The sequence below is a fragment of the Phaethon aethereus genome, assembly GCF_964289735.1.
Source record: "Phaethon aethereus genome assembly, chromosome: 2".
In the NCBI taxonomy this organism is placed as follows: Eukaryota; Metazoa; Chordata; class Aves; order Phaethontiformes; family Phaethontidae; genus Phaethon; species Phaethon aethereus.
Window position 1 is genome coordinate 125886115 of NC_138582.1, and position 21352 is coordinate 125907466.

Consider the following 21352-nt stretch of genomic DNA (forward strand, 5'->3'; position numbering starts at 1 on the left):
AGCTGCATGAAGATAAGAGTTGCTCACAGCTCCCTGCTTTCAAAAATCTTTCTACAGAAATGGAAAAAAATTCTGTTTAGGACTGAACATGAGCTTGCTCAAATGATTCTTGACAAAGAAAAGATTTTATGAAGGAATAGTTATCATAGTCTTTTGCTTAAAAGCAGACACATGTATTGCCTTGCTGAAGATGGTGAAGCACTGTAATATTCTCTCAGAAAAGTTAGTGCCATAGGTGGTGCTTTACACAAATGTGCAAAGCATATCACAAGCTGGTCCCTTTGCAATGCTGAAGTTTGGAAGTTATGTAGATTCATTCATTTGCATTTTAATATTTGTGAATGATCATAATGTAAATGAAACAGATTTCTGTCCATATTTTTCTTTTTCAAGTGTTTGTTTACTTAGGATGCAGTGGAAAAGAAGATGAGAATTAAAATACTGAATGGTGGTGTCTCAAAATTGTAATTACTTTCTGATAGCTTGTGACTACTCATTGCTCTAGAGCCACATGCAGGGATTGCTTCTGTGCTATGTATACGCAGAGGAGTAAAGGAATGTCATTTCAGTATTTATTATTCTGTAGAAAACATCTGTGGCACAGTGCCTGTGAAAATGATGATTAGCAGCCATAAACAGATATGACAATTCACTTCAGAAATTAGTTTATTGATCTCTGGAACATAGCATTTACTTTCCAAAATAAACAAAACTGCTTCTCGTAAATGGTGAAAAACACTTCAGCTTCTTTGTGAGCAGAAAGGGCAATCTCCAGGGAGAATGAGTCATGAAAAGATTGGTGTAGTTGGAACTTAGTGTTCTACAATTACATTATTTTAATTGTTAGGATTTTTAATGTCCAAATGGAAGCATTCATTATACTGCTTTTTTATCTCGGAGATGGACAGTCTACTAAAATAAAAATCTTAACCCAAATCTATGTTAGCTGAGTGTACTTTAGCTTGCTTTAGGTCATAAAACCAAGATGAACACAAGTTACAAATTAATCTTTTATTAGCTGCTTTATTATTCTTTTACTAGTTTCATTTTATTAGCAGGCAAATTGTTGGAGCAATGGTAAAGTGTAGCCTCAGGAAAGAATATTTGTAATCCTTTTGGGGTGCTTCAGCCTGTGGATTTCTTGACTCATCAGCACCATGCATTACTCATTTGTGAAGAGCTTATGGCTTCCTTTCATCAGACTTTTCACTATCTTTTTATTTATTTATTTGCAAACCAGAAAGCAGTAGGACCAAAGAAACGGAGATATGATAATAGTTAGCTGGGCTTGATCAGTCATAGCAGCAGCACTAGGGGGAAGAGCAGGGGATTAGGAATAAAAAATCCATCAGTTACTATTACTGCTTTGATTTCCTGTAAGAGTGGCTTTAATGACTGCTGTAGTATGATATGTAATTAGAGTGCTTTTAGCTATGGAAAACATCACATAGGTTTTAACATTTTAACAAAATTGGAAGACTTTGATTTTTGCACAGCTGTGTATCAATGCAAAAGGTGCTTGTCATTCCCAGTGTTTAATATGAAGAAGTTCTGCAAAAGAGGAGTCAAGTATTTGGCTGGGACATAGGTGTTGACAATGTGTTGTAAAATTCGAAAGTGCATAAGGGGCTGAGTGTGTAGTTCCTGGAGAGGCCTCTATCCGGCAGTGGTAGGAAGAAGCTGCCAGAATAAATCAGCTGCTGCTTCCATCTCCTTGGCCGGAACAGGCACAGTGCTCTGCTGCTGCTCTTTGTGGCATTGAGGAGTGGAGCCCTAATTTAAAATGGTTTTGGGTGGTTGTAGAAACTGCCTCCTGCAGACGTTCACCCGTGTTTTGTGTGTGACTGCTTTTGCAACTTGTAAGTTGGAATTTTTTACATTTATAATGGGGTCTTGCCTAGGGTAGCCAGAGGTCCTGGTGCTGAGCTCATTTAGGGTTTATATATTGCAGACATCTTCTAAACATTAATCTCAAATTAAATGCTAGAGGATTTGTGTTGTGGGCTCGTGGAGTTTTCTGGAAATGTTGGGTCACTAGATAGATGAAGGGTATAAAGAGATAGAAAACAAAGAGGTGAGGAAAACTTGCTTATAGACCTGTAGGAGCTGTTGAAACCAAAGTATTTGGCTCTGATACTGGCACAGACTGTGGCTGTATGTGCTAATTCAGGATTGCCAGTCTTCCTGACTCAGTGAGCTGCATAGGACTGATAACTATCTTGTACTGAGAGGGGAAGGAGAAGACTACAAGGAGAGGCTCACCAGCAGAGATTAACTCGCCCTAGAGATCACATAGCATTATTGGAGGGCAAGGCATGCAGCTGAATGTCAGGCACCCCAGGCAGTGTGATATGGTCAGCCCTTGCTAGGCTGTGAACCTCTTTATGTAGAGATTTGGGTTTACTTCGTGTCCCTGTAGCAGGACAGCCTTCCTGAGCACCACCTGCTACTGAAGCTATAGATGGGCAGTTCTTCCTGATTTTTCTCTCCTGCTCCACAGATTCCCAAGCTTCATGCCCTGAATGACTGTCCACCAACAACAGCTGCTGTGAGCTGCCACATGCCTTTGCAAACCTTAATGAAAAGCCATCTTAAATGCACTGTGGTCACACAGACTGTTTATTCTGCCTCAAGTCACAGTTTAGGAGTGTAGTTGATGTAGCCCAGTGAGCTGTGATATGAACTAGAGCAAATCTTGCAGGAAAAAAATCTAATCTGGATTAAGAGACTCCTAAAATGATGGGCATACCTGTTTTTGGAAATGTGTTCATGACTTATTTGTAATACAAAGGAAATTAAAAAATCCGCAGCTAGCTAGCAGCTTTTATACTAATAGTTCACTATAAAATTTATGACTCCCAAGCATGAGTGGAGTTTGGTGAAAGGCATATTGTGTTAGGTGATATGATGAGAGAAAATGTGAGGTGTGAGCTGCAGTCAAGGTGTCTGTTGTGATCTACGGGTCAGCTGCAGATAGTTCACTGCAGTTTGAAATGCTGTCTTGAGGAAAAATAGCATTGAATTGCCAAATATTGTCAACGATACAGATATTAACTTATGATATACATGCATTTCAATTTATGACCATATCTCTCAAAGTGTGGAGGTTAAATGAGATTATTTTGTCAACTATTTTTTCTGAAAGCTAACTCTCTTCTAGAATTCCTTCCTGATTCTGTATTTAAACAGAAACAGTGCATGGATTTTTCCATATTTGTTTTATGTCACTTATGTTATTTTCAGATCTATAACGTCTCCCACTCCGCCCCGAAACTCAAAACATAATAGAAGTTCACTTCTCATAGAATATTGTTTTCTTTCAAACAAAACTAATGGCTAAACTCACTGTTTTACATCACAGAATCACAGAATCATTAAGGTTGAAAAAGACCTTTAAGATCATCAAGTCCAACCATCAACTCAACACCACCATGCCCAATAAACCTTGTCCCAAAGTGCCACGTCCACATGTTTTTTGAACACTTCCAGTAATGGTGACTCCACCACCTCCCTGGGCAGCCTGTTCCAATGCTTGACCACACTCACAGGAAAGAAATCTTTCCTAATATCCAATCTAAACCTCCCCTGGTGCAACTTGAGGCCATTTCCTCTCGTCCTATCGCTAGTTACTTGGGAGAAGAGACCAACACCCACCTCACCACAACCCCCTTTCAGGTAGTTGTAGAGAGTGATAAGGTCTCCCCTCAGTTTCTTCTTCTCCAGACTAAACAACCTCAGTTCTCTCAGCCGCTCCTCATAAGACTTGTGCTCCAGACCCCTCACCAGCTTCGTTGCCCTTCTCTGGACAAGCTTGAACACCTCAACGTCCTTCTTGTAATGAGGGAAACATCGCTGCTGTTTATCTGAGTTTTAGGATCAGTTTAGTTATATGAAGGTAGCGGTCGTATATTTTTAATATCATGATTGTATGATACTAGAATGTCAGTGATTCTCAGCAGATTTCATTCTAAAATCAAAATAACTCATTCAAATGGAAGATAAGTTGATTTTATGCTGAAAAAAAGTGAACTTATCTTGCTCTTCCTCTGCACCCTAAATTTAGTTTACAAGTTTTCTGATGTTAGTCAATTTGAAAAGAAATATCAGTAAGTATGTTCTGCTATTATATACTAAGGATAGCCTTTTTTTGTGAAAATTCTATTTAAAAAAGGAAATTAAATGTCACCCAGTTTCCCTCATCCACTTCCTTCTCCCAAATACCTTTCCTCTGGCTCAGGTTTTAGTTGTAGTTATGTTTAAGCAATGCTTTTTCAAATGGAAGATGAGTTAAAAACCTGGCAACCTTCTGTGCGCGTCTGACAAATTCTAGCCCCTGTGGTTTGAGGTTTTTTTTGCCTTAGAGTCAAATCCAGTTTTAATGCAATTGTGAATTATCAGCCAGGGTGGATAGTTTTTGAATGTCTGATTCTACAGATACTTATTATTAGAATCTTACTAGTCATGGTAGCAAAGAATATATTCGTTGCAAAACAGAGTCAGACCATCATTCTTGGAAGTGTTTGTAAATATGTCAAGACCACTGGAATAATGCTTATTTCTATGAGTGTAGCAGCTTGTTGCGTGCTGGGAATGTGATAACACATTTTTTAGAACCTTCAAATGCCTCAAAAAGTCTGAAGTCTAGTTTTGTGTGGGAGTGGCAGAGGGAGCATGTAATTTATTTCACTCTTCCTTCTTGGCAGTGCCAGATAATCTGCCTTGTCATTTATAGTCAAGGTAGCGATAATATGATGCCTAACTTTAATTCCACTGCTAGTTGGAACCTGTCCACTTTGAATTTAACGTCTTCTAATGAAATTACTACAGAATTGCAAAGCTTGACCTGTAAGGGGTAGGGAGAGAGATTGTCCCCAAGTAAAATTTTTGTGCACTTACCAGCAGACTCAATCCCATGTTGATGGTCTTGGCAATGTTGAAGGCTGCCATCATTACTTGTGCAGGGTTTGTAGGAGGTTGTATATTTACCTCATCTTAAAGTGCTACTAAATGTCACTCTCTGAAGTGATTTGTGTTTCATGAGGTAAGATTCTGTTTCAGTTTTAACCTTACAGGTGCAACCAACAGTTAAAATAGAAGGGAAAAGCTTTTTTTTTAAAATCTGTTACACTTTTTTTTTATATATGATGTCGCATGGTGCTCTAGTGCACACCTGAGCTTGATTGAGAACAGCTGCTTTAAAGACCTCCAGGGAAACATGGGTTTGAGGACTGCAGAAAACAAACCAAGATGGCAACACTGACAAACAGATAAGAACAGACAAAGTTGTCGTATGTGCAGACTGATTTTATAGGTTGCATGTTAAGAGTATTCACACTGCATATACTGTTGGAGATTTATTTCTGGCCTTCTGGTATTTATGGTTTATCCCAAGCTTACTCCAGAATGTGTTGTTAAGCCATGTTTTGTTTTAAATGTTAACATTTAATTGGTGTGTGGATTGGCTTTGCCAAAATTGCAGCTTCCCTAATGTTGAAAAAGCACTGCACTGCTTCAGAAGTTCATCAGGTTAAATCATTAATTTTTTTTTTCTTCCTTGCTGTTCACACCAGTTTGTTGAATTATAGGTCAATGGCTTCATAAAAAGTGTTTGTGTTGCCATTGTTATTATTCTGTCTGCAAAATCCTTCCTAATCTTTCCTAAAAAGTATGGTTGTAAGAACTTAGCAGCATGTTAATATGTAAGAGTTTGTGAAAGCCAATTTCAGACAATCCAAGAAACAAAGGAGATAGCCACAGTGTTTTCAAGAAGGTCCCTGCTAAGCAATGCAGGTGGTTCAAAAGGAATAAATCAGTCCTGACCACAGTTACACCTCCAGATTTAGGATTGTGAAGAAAGCCCAAATCTGTAGCCTGAATTGTAAATTATTTACTTGTGTAAAGGTTGTAGATATCAACATCCCATTGCTTGTTCTAGAGCATTTCATCCTCGAGAAGTAGAAGCTCATCTCTGCTGCCGTCTGGGACAGTTAATTCGGCATCTCCTAGTGGCCAGAAACTTATGAATCAAAGTGGGCCAACTGTTGTAACCATCACACATCACAAATCACCTGCAGCTGCTCGAAGGGCAAAGAGCCAGCGTTCTGGTCAACTCCATGAAGTCAGAGAGGTAAGGGATAAAAATCTGCTGTTTTGCTGTAACTTCTAAATGTTTGTTTTGCTTTAGAATAAGCAGTCAAGTCTGCCAAGTTAACAGTTCTCTTTGTTTCCTACTGTATATTTCACTGGTTTGTTTTGATCCCCTTGCTGAGCAAAAGGTGGTCTTTAGTTCTGGTTCAGCTTAGTCTGCTGTATGCAGGTTTTTTTATGCCAGTGTTAAAATTCGTGTGTGCACATGCTTAAAAGAGGAAGTAGGTTGGCCACAGCTCCCAGACTTTGCAGTGGTGCTGCAGTGCTGGAGGAACATCTCTTTTAAGCTGCATGCAGCAAAGTCTTTCAGATTGGAAAGAGGGCCCTGAAGCATTTAAATGTAACTGTAAAAAAAATGTCTTGAATAAGTCTGATGAGTGAATGTGAAAGAAGACACAGGTCCCCACACTCAGCAGTTTGCTTCTATATGGTTATAGTCTTCGTTGTCAAGTTTCTGTTGCTGGGTTGTGATGGAAAAATGCTTTGTCTGTATCAAACACATGAAAAGAATGTTTCTTTCGAAGTGTTTACCAAAGCTTAAGAAGTATAACTTGTATACCGATTTAAGTCTGTCTTCCAGACAACAAAAATAATACAGAGTTTTAAGCTTGAATAGTATGGCAGACTTTCAGAGAACTCACTTTCATGTTTCTTTCATCCCTTGTTGTTTTTGCCTTGTCTAGATTTCTTAATGTAGTCTAATAGTGCCTTTGTAGGTCCCCCTCACACCTCTTCTACCAAAGAAACTGTTGTAAGCATAGCTGCTTTAAAGCATTTTTTATCACATGAGTTTAAAATACCTACCCCAGTCCTTCAATTTACAATCTCAAGAGTCTGCTTTTTAGTTTATGCTTCCTACATGTTTTATAAATGCAGACCTTTCATACTAAGAATTTGAATACATTCTTAGTGTGTGCTCACAACGAAGACCCAAAGTACACATTCTGATTGAAGAATGCTTGTTTTTATTCTAGTAACATTAGAAGTAAAAATTACCCTTGTATCCTCTATTGCATTAACAGTAGTCATCCCTTGCTCTGAAAAGCATACTGCCTGAATGTCACCCATGTTTTCTTTACATTATAGAAAACACACATCTGTGTGTTTTTCATGAGAATATCTTGTCTTTGACTACCAGTCATCTTCCTCAAGTTGTTTCCACCATACTAAATATGTTTGCTCTCATAGGTTGAATTCAGAATGCACCTTAAACCTATTATTAAAATAAATAGTGGGAGCTTTAGCATTTTTTTCAAATGAAGCAGGAAAGGGGTAAAAGAGAGAATGAGTATATGTACTGATCATAATAAGTTGTGAAGGCAAAAAGTCAACAGATGCAAACAACTACACTTGGGAAGGAAGAAATAATACTAGCCTATAGTAAAGCAGAGAGTAAGCAGCTAGGTATCATCCCTGCAGTAAAGGCCTGGGGGCTGCCGACTCATTTGTTTGCAGTGTATTGCAATGTGATGTCATCCCAAAACGGTAAATGCTACAGGATTTTAATCTGTAGTCATGGAAGAGAATTATTTTGATATGTTTGATGTGAGTGATACCTCAGCTGCAGCACCAAATCCTGTGAGAACAACTTGGAGGGCTGCAATAAAAAACCTCTTAGGCTCTGAACATACAATAATGATTGAAGGTTAAAAGAAATCGGTGTTTTTCAGGGAAGGGAAAATGGTACTAAGATAAACAATGCATAAGAAAATTTTGTAAGGAGATGTGTGAACTTTACCTTTCTGTGTATTTTGGTTTTTTTGTGTGTGTGCTTCTTAAAGAAGACGTATCAGTGGAAAAATCAGTCCTTCTGCCCTCTTTCCCAGTCTTGGGACATACGATCTTTGCTAGCTTGGACAATATCCCTGGGAAGTGCTGAACTTGAAACTGCTACTCAGTTCTGGACCAGTTTTTCTTGATTTGGCCATGTTATTTGCGAACAGTGAAGTGTATCTCTATGTTGCAAAGAGAAAAAAATGTACGCTTATATATGACATAATGCAATAATATTTGATAATATTTGGTTGTTCCCCCCCCCCTTTTTCCTTTCATGGTATGAATAAACAATACGTTGTTTCTTTCTGTTGTTTGTTCTGGTTGATTTAATTTTTAAAAAAAAATTGTTTAGACAGCATAGAGAATTTTAGTGTAAAACAAATTATAGGAAAGGAGTCTATTTAGAACCAAACTGATGTTCAAAATTCTATAAAGGAAGTAAAAGCAACTGTGTAGGTCTCCAAAATGACACATGTAATAAGTGTTTCTGTTGTGAAATTAGAACTTTACCTTTTTTCCCAAAAGTTTGGTAAGTTAAAATTGAACACGAATATGGAGCTTTTGACTGCTATGAAAACTTACTTTTAATACTCAAGCTACTTTTGTATAGCATTGAATTGAAAAGAACCTCGTGAGCATTATTTTTCATCGTAATGTGATATTTTTTGTTTAAAATAATGTTGTTCTCTCAAATCAGATTTTTGCTTATGTTAACTTCATATTAATAGTCCAGTCTGTACTGATTTATGGAACATTATATCAAAACTATTCACCACACATTAATTTGAGAGAGATGATCTACTCTGTGTTGCATTTTATGCAGAATTATTGGAGATCCTACCTCTTTATTTGGGCCATAACTTATCATTAAAGGGGTGCCTTCAACTGATTTTTCTTAGTGAGTGATTTTATGTTAACCTAAGTGTGTGTGGTCTTGAAATTGAATTCTGTTTTTTAAACTATGCATATTATTATCCTCTTAGCAATTTGCGGTAAGAGTTATACTTGCAGAATTCTTTACTGTGGGCAGTTAAAATTAACTGGAAAATAAAGTCAAGTGGCCACATCACACTTTAAATTTTAACTGCCACTGAACTAAGTAGTAGTGGCACACTTCATCTTGGAATGGTGTTTATTTTGGCTGAGAATGTCTGACTGTTGTGCAACCTCTGCCAATGTTACCATTGTTAAAGAACTGAGGATTGCTGTATGTGAACATTTTGCAGTAACGTATTTACAGAAGTTTAGAGAAGTTAAATGGGGTTAACCAGGAATCATCTAGAGAAATTTTTTTTTCCATAATTTTAAAAAGTCGATAAAAGAATTTGATACCTTTGAAATGTGGTGTTTGTTACAACTTGTGGTACTCTACCGTGGACTAGTTGTCAGCATGTGCTTCTGAACAGCTGGTACAGTGACATCCAGGCTTCATGGGGCCTCTACCAGTATGACGTCCATTTTATGTGCCAGTGGGCAGTTCCCGAATTTGGAAAGGACTGCCTTTTGATAAGATGACAGTCCTGTTGCTTCTTGCATGTCCTTGCATGTCACACATATAAACATGGTTACCTTTTGACTCCTGCAGGAATTATGCAACTAGTCGGTAGTTCTTTGCTTCCTCCCTTACAGTACAGGAAAATCTAGGACTTGCATGTAGGGCTTCATGGAGTGAGGTTTTACTCACAATTTTGAGGGTCCACAATTGTCCAGTTTTATGTGGGTACTAGGAGAAATAATACTTCTAAAACACTTTGGGGATTTTCAAGTGAGTAGTGAATGTCTTCATGTCACTAATATTTGGATAGCAGAATTGGGAACTGTGCCTAGCTATTGATAGAGGAAAAGAATGCTGTTGTCTGTGGAGAACTGTGTGTTCTGTTAGAGGATTACAGCACCGCACAAGCAGCACTGTAGGTGAACAAAGCAGATGCAGTATTTAAACCACTTGGGGAGACATTCAGACTTGCAGGACTTACATGTATGTGAACACATGAAGACATAAACTAACCTGTATGTTGATGGTAAAACTTTGTAATCAGCATTTAAACTGGTAGTAGGGGAAAAACTGATGATATTTGTTTCCTGTCAAGTTTTACTTTTCAACTTTGAAAAAGTCAAGTTTTGCTTTTTATTTTATTTTTTTTAATCTTCCTTTTGTTTCTCTGCAAGTATGTACATAAAAAGGTGAACGGCTAAGAAGAGACGTAATCTAATGCCAGTTCCAGCAAAAAGAATGCTGTAGGTCTTGATGCTTGGCATAGTATTAGGATTATGTGATAAGTAAGGGTGCATGTAAAACAATTGTTGATTCGACTCTTTGAACAGGACATCATGCATAAACAGTGCAAAGTATGCACAGAGAACATTTAAAAAAATCCTACTGAAAAGTGTTTTTGAAAGTAGATGTATAATTTTGATGAGTTTGATAAACTTCTGTGTAAGTAGGGAGAAGTGATGTATGTTAGATCTGTTGCTTTCACTGACAGTTCTCATCTTGATTTTAGCGTGTGGGAAGACGAGAGTTAGCTTTGTGACAAAGATGACCTTCAGGACTGCATGGCTAATGAATGTTTGCTTTTAGAAGATGAAAAAGCTGTCGTCATGCTCACAGAACTAAAAGACATGGATGTAGGATGGACTGGTATACTATGTAACTTCAGTTTTTCTGGCCTAGTAGTGTAGGTGCTCTATCAGAGAGAGGCTGTTATAGCACTGCTGAAGTCTGTGCTGCTGTGCTTTTGCTAGGCAGTATAAAGCTGATTACCTAAAATCATGTCTGTTTTTCCTTCTAGACCTGTTTTAGTACAAAAGATAGATTTGTGATGCTTTCTTTGTGGGATTTTTTGGTTGACTCTGAACTGGAGTCTTCCTGAACTTCAAAACTGGTATTACAATTACCCTCTAGAGATCTCTCATTGGACTGACCAGGGTAGTTTCTTCTTGGTAGTTTATAGGTACTGCAGAATGTGTTGATAGCGTTTCACTTTTGAAATCTAAGTATCCTATTTTCTGTCCATTTGGACAACTAATATGGTGGTACAGTGAGTGGCAATTTTGGAAAGAGAAGGGAAAGAACACAGAGGAGGAACTTTTGTTAGTTATAAATCTCCAGTTTTTCCTGGGCTTGTATTTAAAATCTCTTCCTCCCACCCACCACTGTCCTTAATAAAGTAAAAGTACAGTGTCATCCTTTTGATCATCTTTATTAAAGTGCATCATATCATATACAAAATAGTCTGTAGCTATAGATGGTCAGAAAATGAGATATGTTACTTAATGGGTTACATCTTAATATCACCACATCTATACTTTATTGTATGTGTTACATTTCCATTTATCGGCAAACTCATTGTCACAATTTTTTCATCTTAATTAGCAGGGTGTGGAAAACAGGGACTAATGTCTTCACTCTAAAACAGATGATGAAAAAGTGCTTGCAAAAAACCCATACCAAAACCATAGCTGTTTTTCAGAAAGCAACGATTTCTTCGTGGCTAGCAGTAGTGAAGAAAAGACAGCAGAAAACCTTTGGGTCAGTTCTGTGTCCACCAAAGTCAGTAGAAAGTGGATGAGGCCATAGTCTTAATTCAGCTGTTGGTGTTTACTTGGCATAGAACATGCTCGTGGAAATTATACTACAGCTACTACTATTTAACAGTATTAGAAACACTTTTTGAATTGAGAATTTGAATATCGAATACAAATTTGTGTTACAGGTGGGTTTAACATCTTAGTTGCAGCTGAACTGGCTGATATTGAAAGGGTTGCTCTCAGCTGTGTTTTAACAGGAGCCATTATAATTTGTTTAGGGGCATTAAACCTATAACAGTATAAACCAGTTTCAAACCTAATGCAGTGGCTAGAAGGGACAGCTGAAGATGTTATCATGGCACTTTCTTCTGAATTTATATTGGCCCCAGTTCCTGAAAAATGTGTGTTCCTCATACGGTATGAAAATACCAATGCTGGCACGCACTGTTCTTCAGCGATGTTAGTGTGATTGGCTGCTATCCATATCCTTATAGACAAAAAGCAAATTTAGAGCATATAGAACAGATAAAATTATTTGGTACCTTCAGTGGCAGTTTCTTTGGAGGCTATTTGACTTGTCTGTAAAACAGCGTCACCTCCTGCATCTGTTTATTCTACCTTAAGTTAGTACTGCAAAGATCAATAAAAACATACCTCCTCAGGGGATAAATAGGATGCTTAAATCTTTGAAAGTGTCAGTGTAGTATCTTCCTAAGTAGTAAATGTGCATGTGCTTATAAAAGGTGTTAAGTAAGTAGCATTACCTGTCTCACTTTGGGGATGAGGAAATGTGAATTATTCTAATACTACAAACCAATTATTATTATATTGCATAAACATGAGTTGAATACTCTTGTGTTCTTTGAATCTTTACCTTGGCTTTGCAGTGTCTTTGAGGTTGCTAAGAGTGCATACAAGTTACTTTCCTAAACTACACCTTGTTCTATGCATTTGATTTTGTATTCATGCAAAGGTTGAGTCATCCTGGATTCCAGAAACCCAGGCAAGGAGAATTAAAGTTGCTATGGGAATCATAGAGCAAATGTTCCACTAAAATGACACCATTTGTCCATGTGGGTTATGTCAAGAGTGAACCTGGATCAGTATTTCTGATTTCTGTGTCGTGTTCCACACCACCCCTCCCCGCCCCCTCCCCAGAATATAAATGATGCAACATGGCTTCTTTTCATTAAACTTCTTTTTTCAGCCTGTAGTTTAGTTATAATTGAGCATGTGCAAAGGCAATCATTTTCAATGATTTAATAAATGGCAATTTATAAATTCAGCATAAGACGGTGCCTATGGTAGATACATTCAGAGACTGCTGCAGGATTCATTTTCTTAAGCAATTGCAGAGAAGCTAGGGTTTCTCTTTACAGTTATGAAAATATTTCATTAAATTTTCAGTAAATGGTAGGTTCCCAAAGGAGCTTGAGAGAAGTCAGTTTTGAAGAGAAGTCAGTCTCCAGCTTTTGTATGCCTTCAAAACCATCACTTAATTTTGTATGTAAAACAGAATTCAACTGTTCTGTTTTATATGCATATATAAACCAGCATAGCATATTATACACATCCCTATGTTTTTGGAAAGCTACAAGGCTGTTTTCTTTCACAATTAAAGTGCAAATACTCCAGTAGTTTCAATAGAGAGTTGACAGTTTGAAAATGAAGCTTTAAAGAGAACACACTTCAGTAAATCTTTTCTCAGGTTAGGGTATCGCATCTCACGGCTGCTTGTTTAGTGGCCTTGGTTTCAGTGCAGGTTTCTGGGTGGCTGGCACAGTGATCTTCAGAGCAAACAAGGTGCACCTACCTTCTGCAACTCTGTTTATAATGCAAATTACTGCTTCCAAGATATATGAGCTATTTTGGTAACCCACATTTAATGCTATTTTTATTAAATTAAGTAGAAGATATTTTTGAATGTTCTGAGTTGTAATAGATGACAATGTAATATTAGGTGGCTAGCCAAGTTTCAAATATTAAGTACAGAAACTACGTACATAAATGCCCTCGAGGAGAAAGTAACTGTAGAAATGGCTCATATATTTTAAGGATACCATTCAGTTTACATTATTATACGCATTTATTGAGGGACTTACTGTAATCTTCAACTCCTTGTGTAACACCCAAAGTGCTGCATGCTACAATAAGAAATACAGGAGACACTTTGATTTTACAACAAATGGGAGTAGTAAACACTATAGCTCTCATCTGTTATTTAACAAAGACCTGATCTCTAGCAGCTTTTGCTGCATGTTCTTACTGTGATCTGCACCTCTCGTGCTTGGCTTGCAGGTTTTCAATGCTTTAGAAACTTTGTGTGTGTTACACAGATGCTTTTAAGCAGCTGCTTACTTGCTTCTTGATTGCAATTCTGATTTCTGACAATATGCTTTTAAAATATGGCTAATAACATGATGGCTAGCAACATTTCATCCAACAAGCTGAACTGAACTTTGCCTGCCTGAATTGGACATACACTTTTAAGTAGCTTTGTATTATAAGTACTAGATGTATACCTGTAATTGACTAATTTTTTTTAAACTTTTTTATGCTTCATATATTTGTCTCTGGCTCAGCAAACATAGTCTTATGTTCTTGCACATACTGCTTAGCATGTTCTTCTGGTGATATCTACTATGTTCTGGGATGACTGCTTGCAGTTTTTTCTCACAGAGATCCCCAGTTACCCAGTTGCAGTTTTATTGGTAGGTCTGGGCTGGCAGACAGAAAACACACGTATTTGTTGGCAAAGTTGCTGTATAAATGCAATTGGCTACTCAAAATCATGGTAGCGTATGTTGAGTCACTTCAGTGCTGTGAGTTTAATGATGTCAATTCTATGATTCTGTGAACTTAAACCTGTTGATTTGAAATGCTTTGTCACAAGTGAGAGGTATGCATTATTCAAGGCTCAGGAGTGGCAAGATTAGATAGCCTTGATAGTGACAACTCGCTTTACAGAAAACAGAGGTGAATTGGCTGTAAGATGGGGAAGAAATACCTACTTTGATTAAAATTGAAGGTAATTCCAATGCATACTGCATAACTGAGAGTTGTTTAAATAACAGAAATAAAATTTTAGTTTATGCTTGGACACTACAAGCTAGATGGCTAAGGAGTGGGGTGAAAGGAAGTGTAAGCATTGTTGGGAAAGGGATGAAGCACTGGCAGTGTCCAACAGAACTTTGCGTAAGAACTGTATGGGATGTTGGATGAGACTGAATGGCTGTATGTGTGTTTATATATTCCCAGGTGGAATGGAATAATTTAAAAAAAAAAAAAAAGATGTTAAAAAAGTTAGAGAGTTACATTTTCTAGCAACATGTGTTCTGAGAGAAACCTCCTCATTCTTGAAGCTGGGCATGTTGAAATGTGTGACTTATGTACCAGTGCAACATGGCTTCTTCTGAAGACTGATTTCACTCAAAGTTCAAAAAACAGGTTTTAGCAATAGTATGCTATATTGCGGTAAACTAATAGAATTTTCCTGATTGCTGATGTTGACTTAATGACTAGCAGCAACCTTTTAGGTGCTCTTTTGAATGCTTAAAATTCACAAATGTGCCTTAATTGCTGATAATCAAAATATGCTTTCCAGCTCTGTGCTACAGCTGTTAACTTCACCAAAGTGATCCTTCTGAAATGTGTAAGAAAAACTGCTACTCAGAAGAGCCCATAGCATAACGTCTTCTCATGAGCAACATTTAATCACTAAAACTAATGATTTACCTTACAGATTTTGAGGTAATTTTTATGGTAAAATTGTGTAGGAATTATTTCCTGCAAGATGTTTTTTGTAAGCTGTGTTCTCAATGCTGCATTCCGTGATTTAAAATACAACACTGTGCTGCCTGGTTGGCAGGATGGCAGTTAGATGCCGTCCAAGATTTACTTGCAATCTCCTTCATTTTGCTTCTCTAATTTTTAGTTCTGGATCACTGGAAGCAACTTGGGGTGGGGGAAACAACCTTGGCAGCCATTGTCTGCTTTTTCTCTTCTTTGTGGTTTTGCCTCAAGATCCTAACACCCGACTCCCCTTGAATCATCTTTGATCGTAAATGGTAAATCTCAGTAGGTGACTATTAGTAGGATATGGTTAATGCAGCAGTTAGATTAGCAAATGCTCAAGAAAAGAGCTCATGGTAGGCCAACGCTGACTGGTTGTGTCTTGGTACAAACCTTATACTGGTAGCAAATGTCATGCATTACCTACATGTCTGGAGTATCTGCAGGGAGCTCTAATGCAATACACGAAAAAGAAAATCTGTCATGTCTCCTGCAGTAGACCCTGGTCATGGACATCTCCCTCCAGTGGCAAAATGACCAGTGATAGATTGATTAATGATGATTTTGCAGAAAATGTGTAGCCCACTCTGATTTGTGGGGAAAAGTAGTGCTTGTTGATACAGTTTGTCTGAATCATGCTCTTTCACTTGAGTATTTATTATGGCAGCCAGCTCTTACTAAAAAGCTTTAACTTTTCACCTAAAGACTTATGGAGTAGTTCCATGAAACACTCTTAAGACAGCTGACACTGCCCAAGGAACTTTATTTTCCTCCAGTGTTTTAGTACACAGGGTAAAGAACCTGAAGTTTATGTTAGGTTAGAAAGGAGAAGTGTTCTCCTCTTCATATCTTAAGCAGCGAGAAAAGATTCTCAGAATAACTAGCAAAATTTGGGAGGATGACAGGGAAAGCCTTTTTGGGTTTTTTGATTTTTATTTTTGTGTTTTTTTTACAGCCATAAAATATGAAGCCATTCAAGGGAAGCTGAATATCTCAGGGTATTGATTTAAGATCAAAAGCATTTTCTAGTGTAGAAAATCAAAGATTGTCTGTCTGCTAAAACATCCTCTGTCAAGATTTGACCTTTTTGTCCTAGTCCGTCTCCACGGACACAAGGTCTTTTCTGTAATTTCCCCCCGCTCCAGTTTCCTTTCTGTCATTTACGAACTCATTTCTCGGGTGAGTAGAAGGACAGATTGAATACAGTAAGCATGCATTTAACCTTAAGTCTGGAATTGTGGTCATAAAGAAGCGTGGTAAGGAGTCTGCCTGACTATCAGAAAGCATCTGATATGTTTTGGAGCTGTTTTGCTTAGATTTCTGGAGGCATTCTCAGAGATCCTGCCAGCACTGCTAGATCCTCTCTACTAGCATATGTGTTGCAAGGGCTGTGAATCTCTCTCTGGTGTCTATTTGCCTGATGCAAGAAGCAGAGTTCCGCAGGAACTCACAGTGGGCAGTCAGGTTGTCCTTGAGAGTTTTCTGCATCCAAGTAAAGTGTCTGCATCAAGTCCCAGAGAACACTGACAATTACAGATGTCATACGCTCTTTGGTACTTGAATGTAGGTCTGTTAAGTATATACCATCTTCTGTTCTTCTGAACAGAGAGATGCTTTTGTAAAACAGGTAGTCATGTCAGCTCCTTTTCTTGCTGAGCTTCTGCCTGTTTTAAAGCATTGAAGGGAAGGAGGAGCTTCCTCCTGTATACCTGAGTTGGAACAGACTGAGAATTTCTTGGAAAGGTAGATTACTTTTCCTCCTCTGGTACTGGAAGGAATGTTAAAGCCTTCCAGGCCCATCAACAAAAAAGACCTTTCTCCCCTTTTTCCTCCCTCTCCCAAATCTAACAACCTTAAGGACTAAATAAAGCAATAGTATGCAGACCTACAAAATACAAAGTCTGATTATTTTAGCTGTGCAACTAGCAGGAAAGGAGCTTGGAGGTGTGACTAATAAGCTACTGGATAGTAGACCAATGAGTAAGAAGTGTGTAGTCCATCAAATGATTAATTAATGCTGTCTTCACAAAATAGAATGATATTATGTTGTAAGGATATGCAGCAAGTATCAAGTTACAGAATTTAAAGATACAAAATAGGAATTGAATGTGTAAAGAATGGCGCATAGGATCATTTCTAGTATATGAATAAATTCACTAGCCAATTTAAAAAGTGCATGACAGGAGTTGGTAAATAACAGCTGCTCCCTGGAGTGTAAATCCTGTGCTGAGGTCCGTGGAGGTGCTGATGGCAAGCAGTGGAACAGCATCAATGGAAGCAGCAGATTGGAAAGAGTAGCTAAGAACACGAAACAATCGATCAGACTGCCTCCTCCACACCTTATTTTCTCCTGGTTGTCTTAGATTTGGCTTTTATAATCAGTCCTAATGACACTTGCTCCTCTGTTCTGTAAGGTTTTCCTCACAAGGAACTGCCCTGCAGAGCGTGCAATGAGAAGGCTGAGCAAAAAAAAAAAAAAAGGCAGAACAAAACCCCAAAGGAAATAAGGTTTTGTTAGCTGAGATAATGAAGATATGTAGCAACTGGCTTTTCAGTTGTTTCCTTAACAGAGGTTATGTGGATTCCTGGTTAGGGAAAAGAGAACAGAATAGCTGATGGGGGTGGGGGAAGCTTGTTTTCATTCTCCTCCAAAGGAAGAAATAGAATTGTGAAAGGGGAGGCAAGGACTGAAAAGAAAACATACCCTGGTGATGAGCTGCCATCCTGATTGTCAGAGGTATAGTTCTGTTTGTTCCATCACTTTTTGTGGCTCTGTCTGCAAATTACATGCTAAGTGAAAATTAACTTGCTCCTCTGAACCTTCATTGATACGATGTGTGTGTCTAAGCCTTAATAACTATTATATAACAAGTCATTCCAATTTTACTGTTCATTGTTTACTTCTTTAAAATAATTGAGGTCAAGTTAGCTGCTACCCTGAGGTGACACTAATGGAGAATTACGTGATTATTCTCTGTAATGGGAGGGAAACATTAATCAAGAAAGGACAATTTATATGGATGTCATTATCTGGTTCCATCTTTCCAAGATGCTTTCAGAATATCTCACTTGGAGGTCTAGGGTCCTTTCTTAAAATATTTTTTTCTTATTACCATAGTAATGTTCACAGAAGCTACTGTGGGTCTTCATTCAGATTGAAGCTTTGTGGATAGAATTCCCTTCTGTTTGCAGCTCAAGGAGGCTCTTTCTGGTCAAAAGCTCAGGTTTTATTGTAAGCAAAGTGTGCAGGTATGTTACTTGTGGAGCTTAAGCATGTTTGTGGTCATCTGGTCTTGTTCATGTTTCTACACTAGACACTTTTAAAGCTGAAATGCAAAATTCTCTTTATAAGAGATTTGTGTTGCATATTGCGGTACTTTCAGCAGCAGCCTGTTTGTGTAGCTCTTTCACTTCAGTTATATATTAAGCTGTAATTTTGTCTTCCTAGCTTGCATGCTATTGATGGAATCCCATTAAAAGATCCATGGACAGAAGCCTGTAAACCATTGTCAGAAAGTGTCTTTTGTCAAGTAGTAAGATGCACATAGCAGGTGACCTTGAGTAGTTTGAGAACACTTTTCAGAAGTTAAGCCAAGGCAGAAGTTCTCTTGCTCTGCAGTGGTTAGGTATAAATGCTTAATTCAAAACAAAAATGCATTAAATTGGAAAAAAAAAAAAATCACTTTTAATGCAGTTGTATAAGTTACCTTAATTTAACAGACGTCTCAATTGGAGGGGTATACCTTTTGAGCTGGTGATTAACACTATTAAGACAATAGTCTTTTTGCATGTGTGTTTATGCTTTTTCCTTTTTCAGAATAAATAGTTGAAACTGGAAAAGTTTCATGGAAATATGAAGTGGGAATTGTGAACGTGAGCTGAATTGTAGTGAGTGTGTCAAATTAATGACTGGTATGATTGCTTTAGTGACATTGGAGTTCCACGTATCTATATCTTACATTTTGATATATACTTGGGGGGTGTGTGTGTGTGTATAAATATATATAATACTTTTACATATATTGGTTTTCTGGTTTAACTTTTAATTTTTACAATACTACGGTTTGTGGTGGTGTTGATGAAATACAGGTTAACATTGCAAGAGGAGTCCTTGCTCAAGGTCAGAATCAATGACTATATTAGGTTTACATGGCAACCCAATGTATGGGGTTTACAAAGACTTAGAAGGTTTTTATTTTTTTGTGTGGACTTTCTTCTTTTCTGTCACTCATCAGCTTTTGCTGTTAAGAAAAGCAGTGTTTTATATTAAGAAAAAGAAAAAAGCAAACCCCTGTGTTATATGCTTGTTTAACAATGAGAACCAATGTCCTGACTGATAACACTTATGACTTATTCTAGCTGGTCTCCCCTCATGTACTTTCTCAATGTCTTCTGAAATGTTTTTCTTTTGGTACTATTGTCTAAAAGCAAGAAACTAGTATTTCCAGAACATATATATATGTGTGTGACAGAGAGAGAGAGAGAGAGATTGTGTTTTCATGTAACACTTTGTTTATTTTTTTAAAAACCCAAACCAACCAACCAACCAAACCCCCCCCAAAAAAGTGAAGAAGCAAACTGGCTTTTTCCCAGCCTTTGAAGGCAGTAAACTTCTCACAAGGGCAACTTGACTTAGGGTTGGTAAGAAAGTGATCTGTGTTGCATTTCTGTTAGTATATAAATGTCTGAAGCTTTTCCCACACAACTGTTTATTTTTACAGGTGCTTTGTTTTTCATATAAGCACTGTGGTGTTTATTTTCCCATGTTTTTAATAATTGTTTTCAGCTTGCATGCAGCCAGTAATGGAAAGGATTTAAAAAAATAAAAATCACTGCATTAAATCTTTCAGAGGAATTACCTAGAGATAAGTAGGCAGACAATGTGCTCCTAGTGGTGGCGCGCAGAGAATACTACAGTAAAGAAAAAGAGTTATTAACTGATGGAGCTGAATGATTGATGAATGATTCCTAGTATGTCACAGAGGACCTTGACAACACAGAATTTCTGTGGGTTCTCAGCACTAAAAGAATATTTTCCTTTTGTTTTTTCTGGAGTGTTCTGGGTTTTTTATACACATGGGTAGGCATATCTTAATACCTACTATAAAAGGATTTAATATGTGTGGAGATCGATACCAAAAAGGGAAAATGCCATATGTTAAATTTTAAATTGCTCATGTGTGTATCAGATTGTGGCTGTCGAGGTCTGAAGAATCTTCCTCAGGTTTTATATTCCAAAAGAAGCGTGGGAAGATCTGAAGTATTCAAATTGTTATGTAGAAAGACAGGCTTGGTGACACTACTTATTTTCTTGGCACACTCCACATGGCCTGTATGAAAAAGGGATAGTGTCTGCTTGCCCTTTGAGGTCATACAGCTGATGTCATTCTTCTTTTTGCTTCAGGGAGCTTGAAATCACTGTGTCTTGGGAGATGCCCATGAGACAGCTGTGGATCAGGTAGTTTTGTAGATGGCTTAAAGCTGGTGTTTGCTTTAAGCTGTTATGATGTGTTAGTTGGGTGAAATCCTGTAGAATCAGTAAATCTAGAAAGAAAGATGTTCTGACTATGATAATACCTGTCTGGGCTGGACAGACAGACTTAGGCCTGTGAGTCCTGGAGTCTGGATAACAAGAGCATTTTCAGGGTAAATAAAATGTCAAAAGCAGTCATGCTTTTCCATTTAGGTGTGGCTATTCAGTTTTCTTCCTTTGAAGTTTCTATTTATCTTTGTTACAGGATTGGAGGAAAAATCTTTAACAGAGTTTATTATTATACTTAATAATTGGGAATCTCTCTCTTTCTAGTTTCAGAAACAAATTGAAGCCTTAAATCAAAAATGACATTCACGTTTTGTGAGATGATTTCTCTGCATGGGAAAGATTTAGTCATCTAGTATTTTAACAAAATATTGAAATTACTGTGATTTTTTTTTTTCTTTTAGCACAGAAAGTAACACCTAAATTTTTCATTATTATTTCTTAAATTAAATTTTAGCAGCTAATTTAGCTTATTTACTGTATGAAAGAATGTTCTTTCTTCTTACTATGTCTGAAATGCCTTTCATTGCAATCCTAGGGTATCTCATAGCCTTTTTTGTCTATCTT

The 21352-nt window shown here is 37.5% G+C and overlaps 1 protein-coding gene across 1 annotated transcript in view; it reads left to right on the forward strand.

The window, feature by feature from the left end:
• The window catches only part of OSBPL10 (oxysterol binding protein like 10), a gene marked incomplete at its 3' end in the record, with an annotated part of 112328 nt that overhangs the window by 39475 nt on the left and 51501 nt on the right, over positions 1-21352 (forward strand). Inside the window, exon 4 of the mRNA XM_082015385.1 lies at positions 5936-6127. Coding sequence (XP_081871511.1) covers positions 5936-6127 — 192 coding nt within the window. The remainder of the gene's footprint in view (positions 1-5935; positions 6128-21352) is intronic.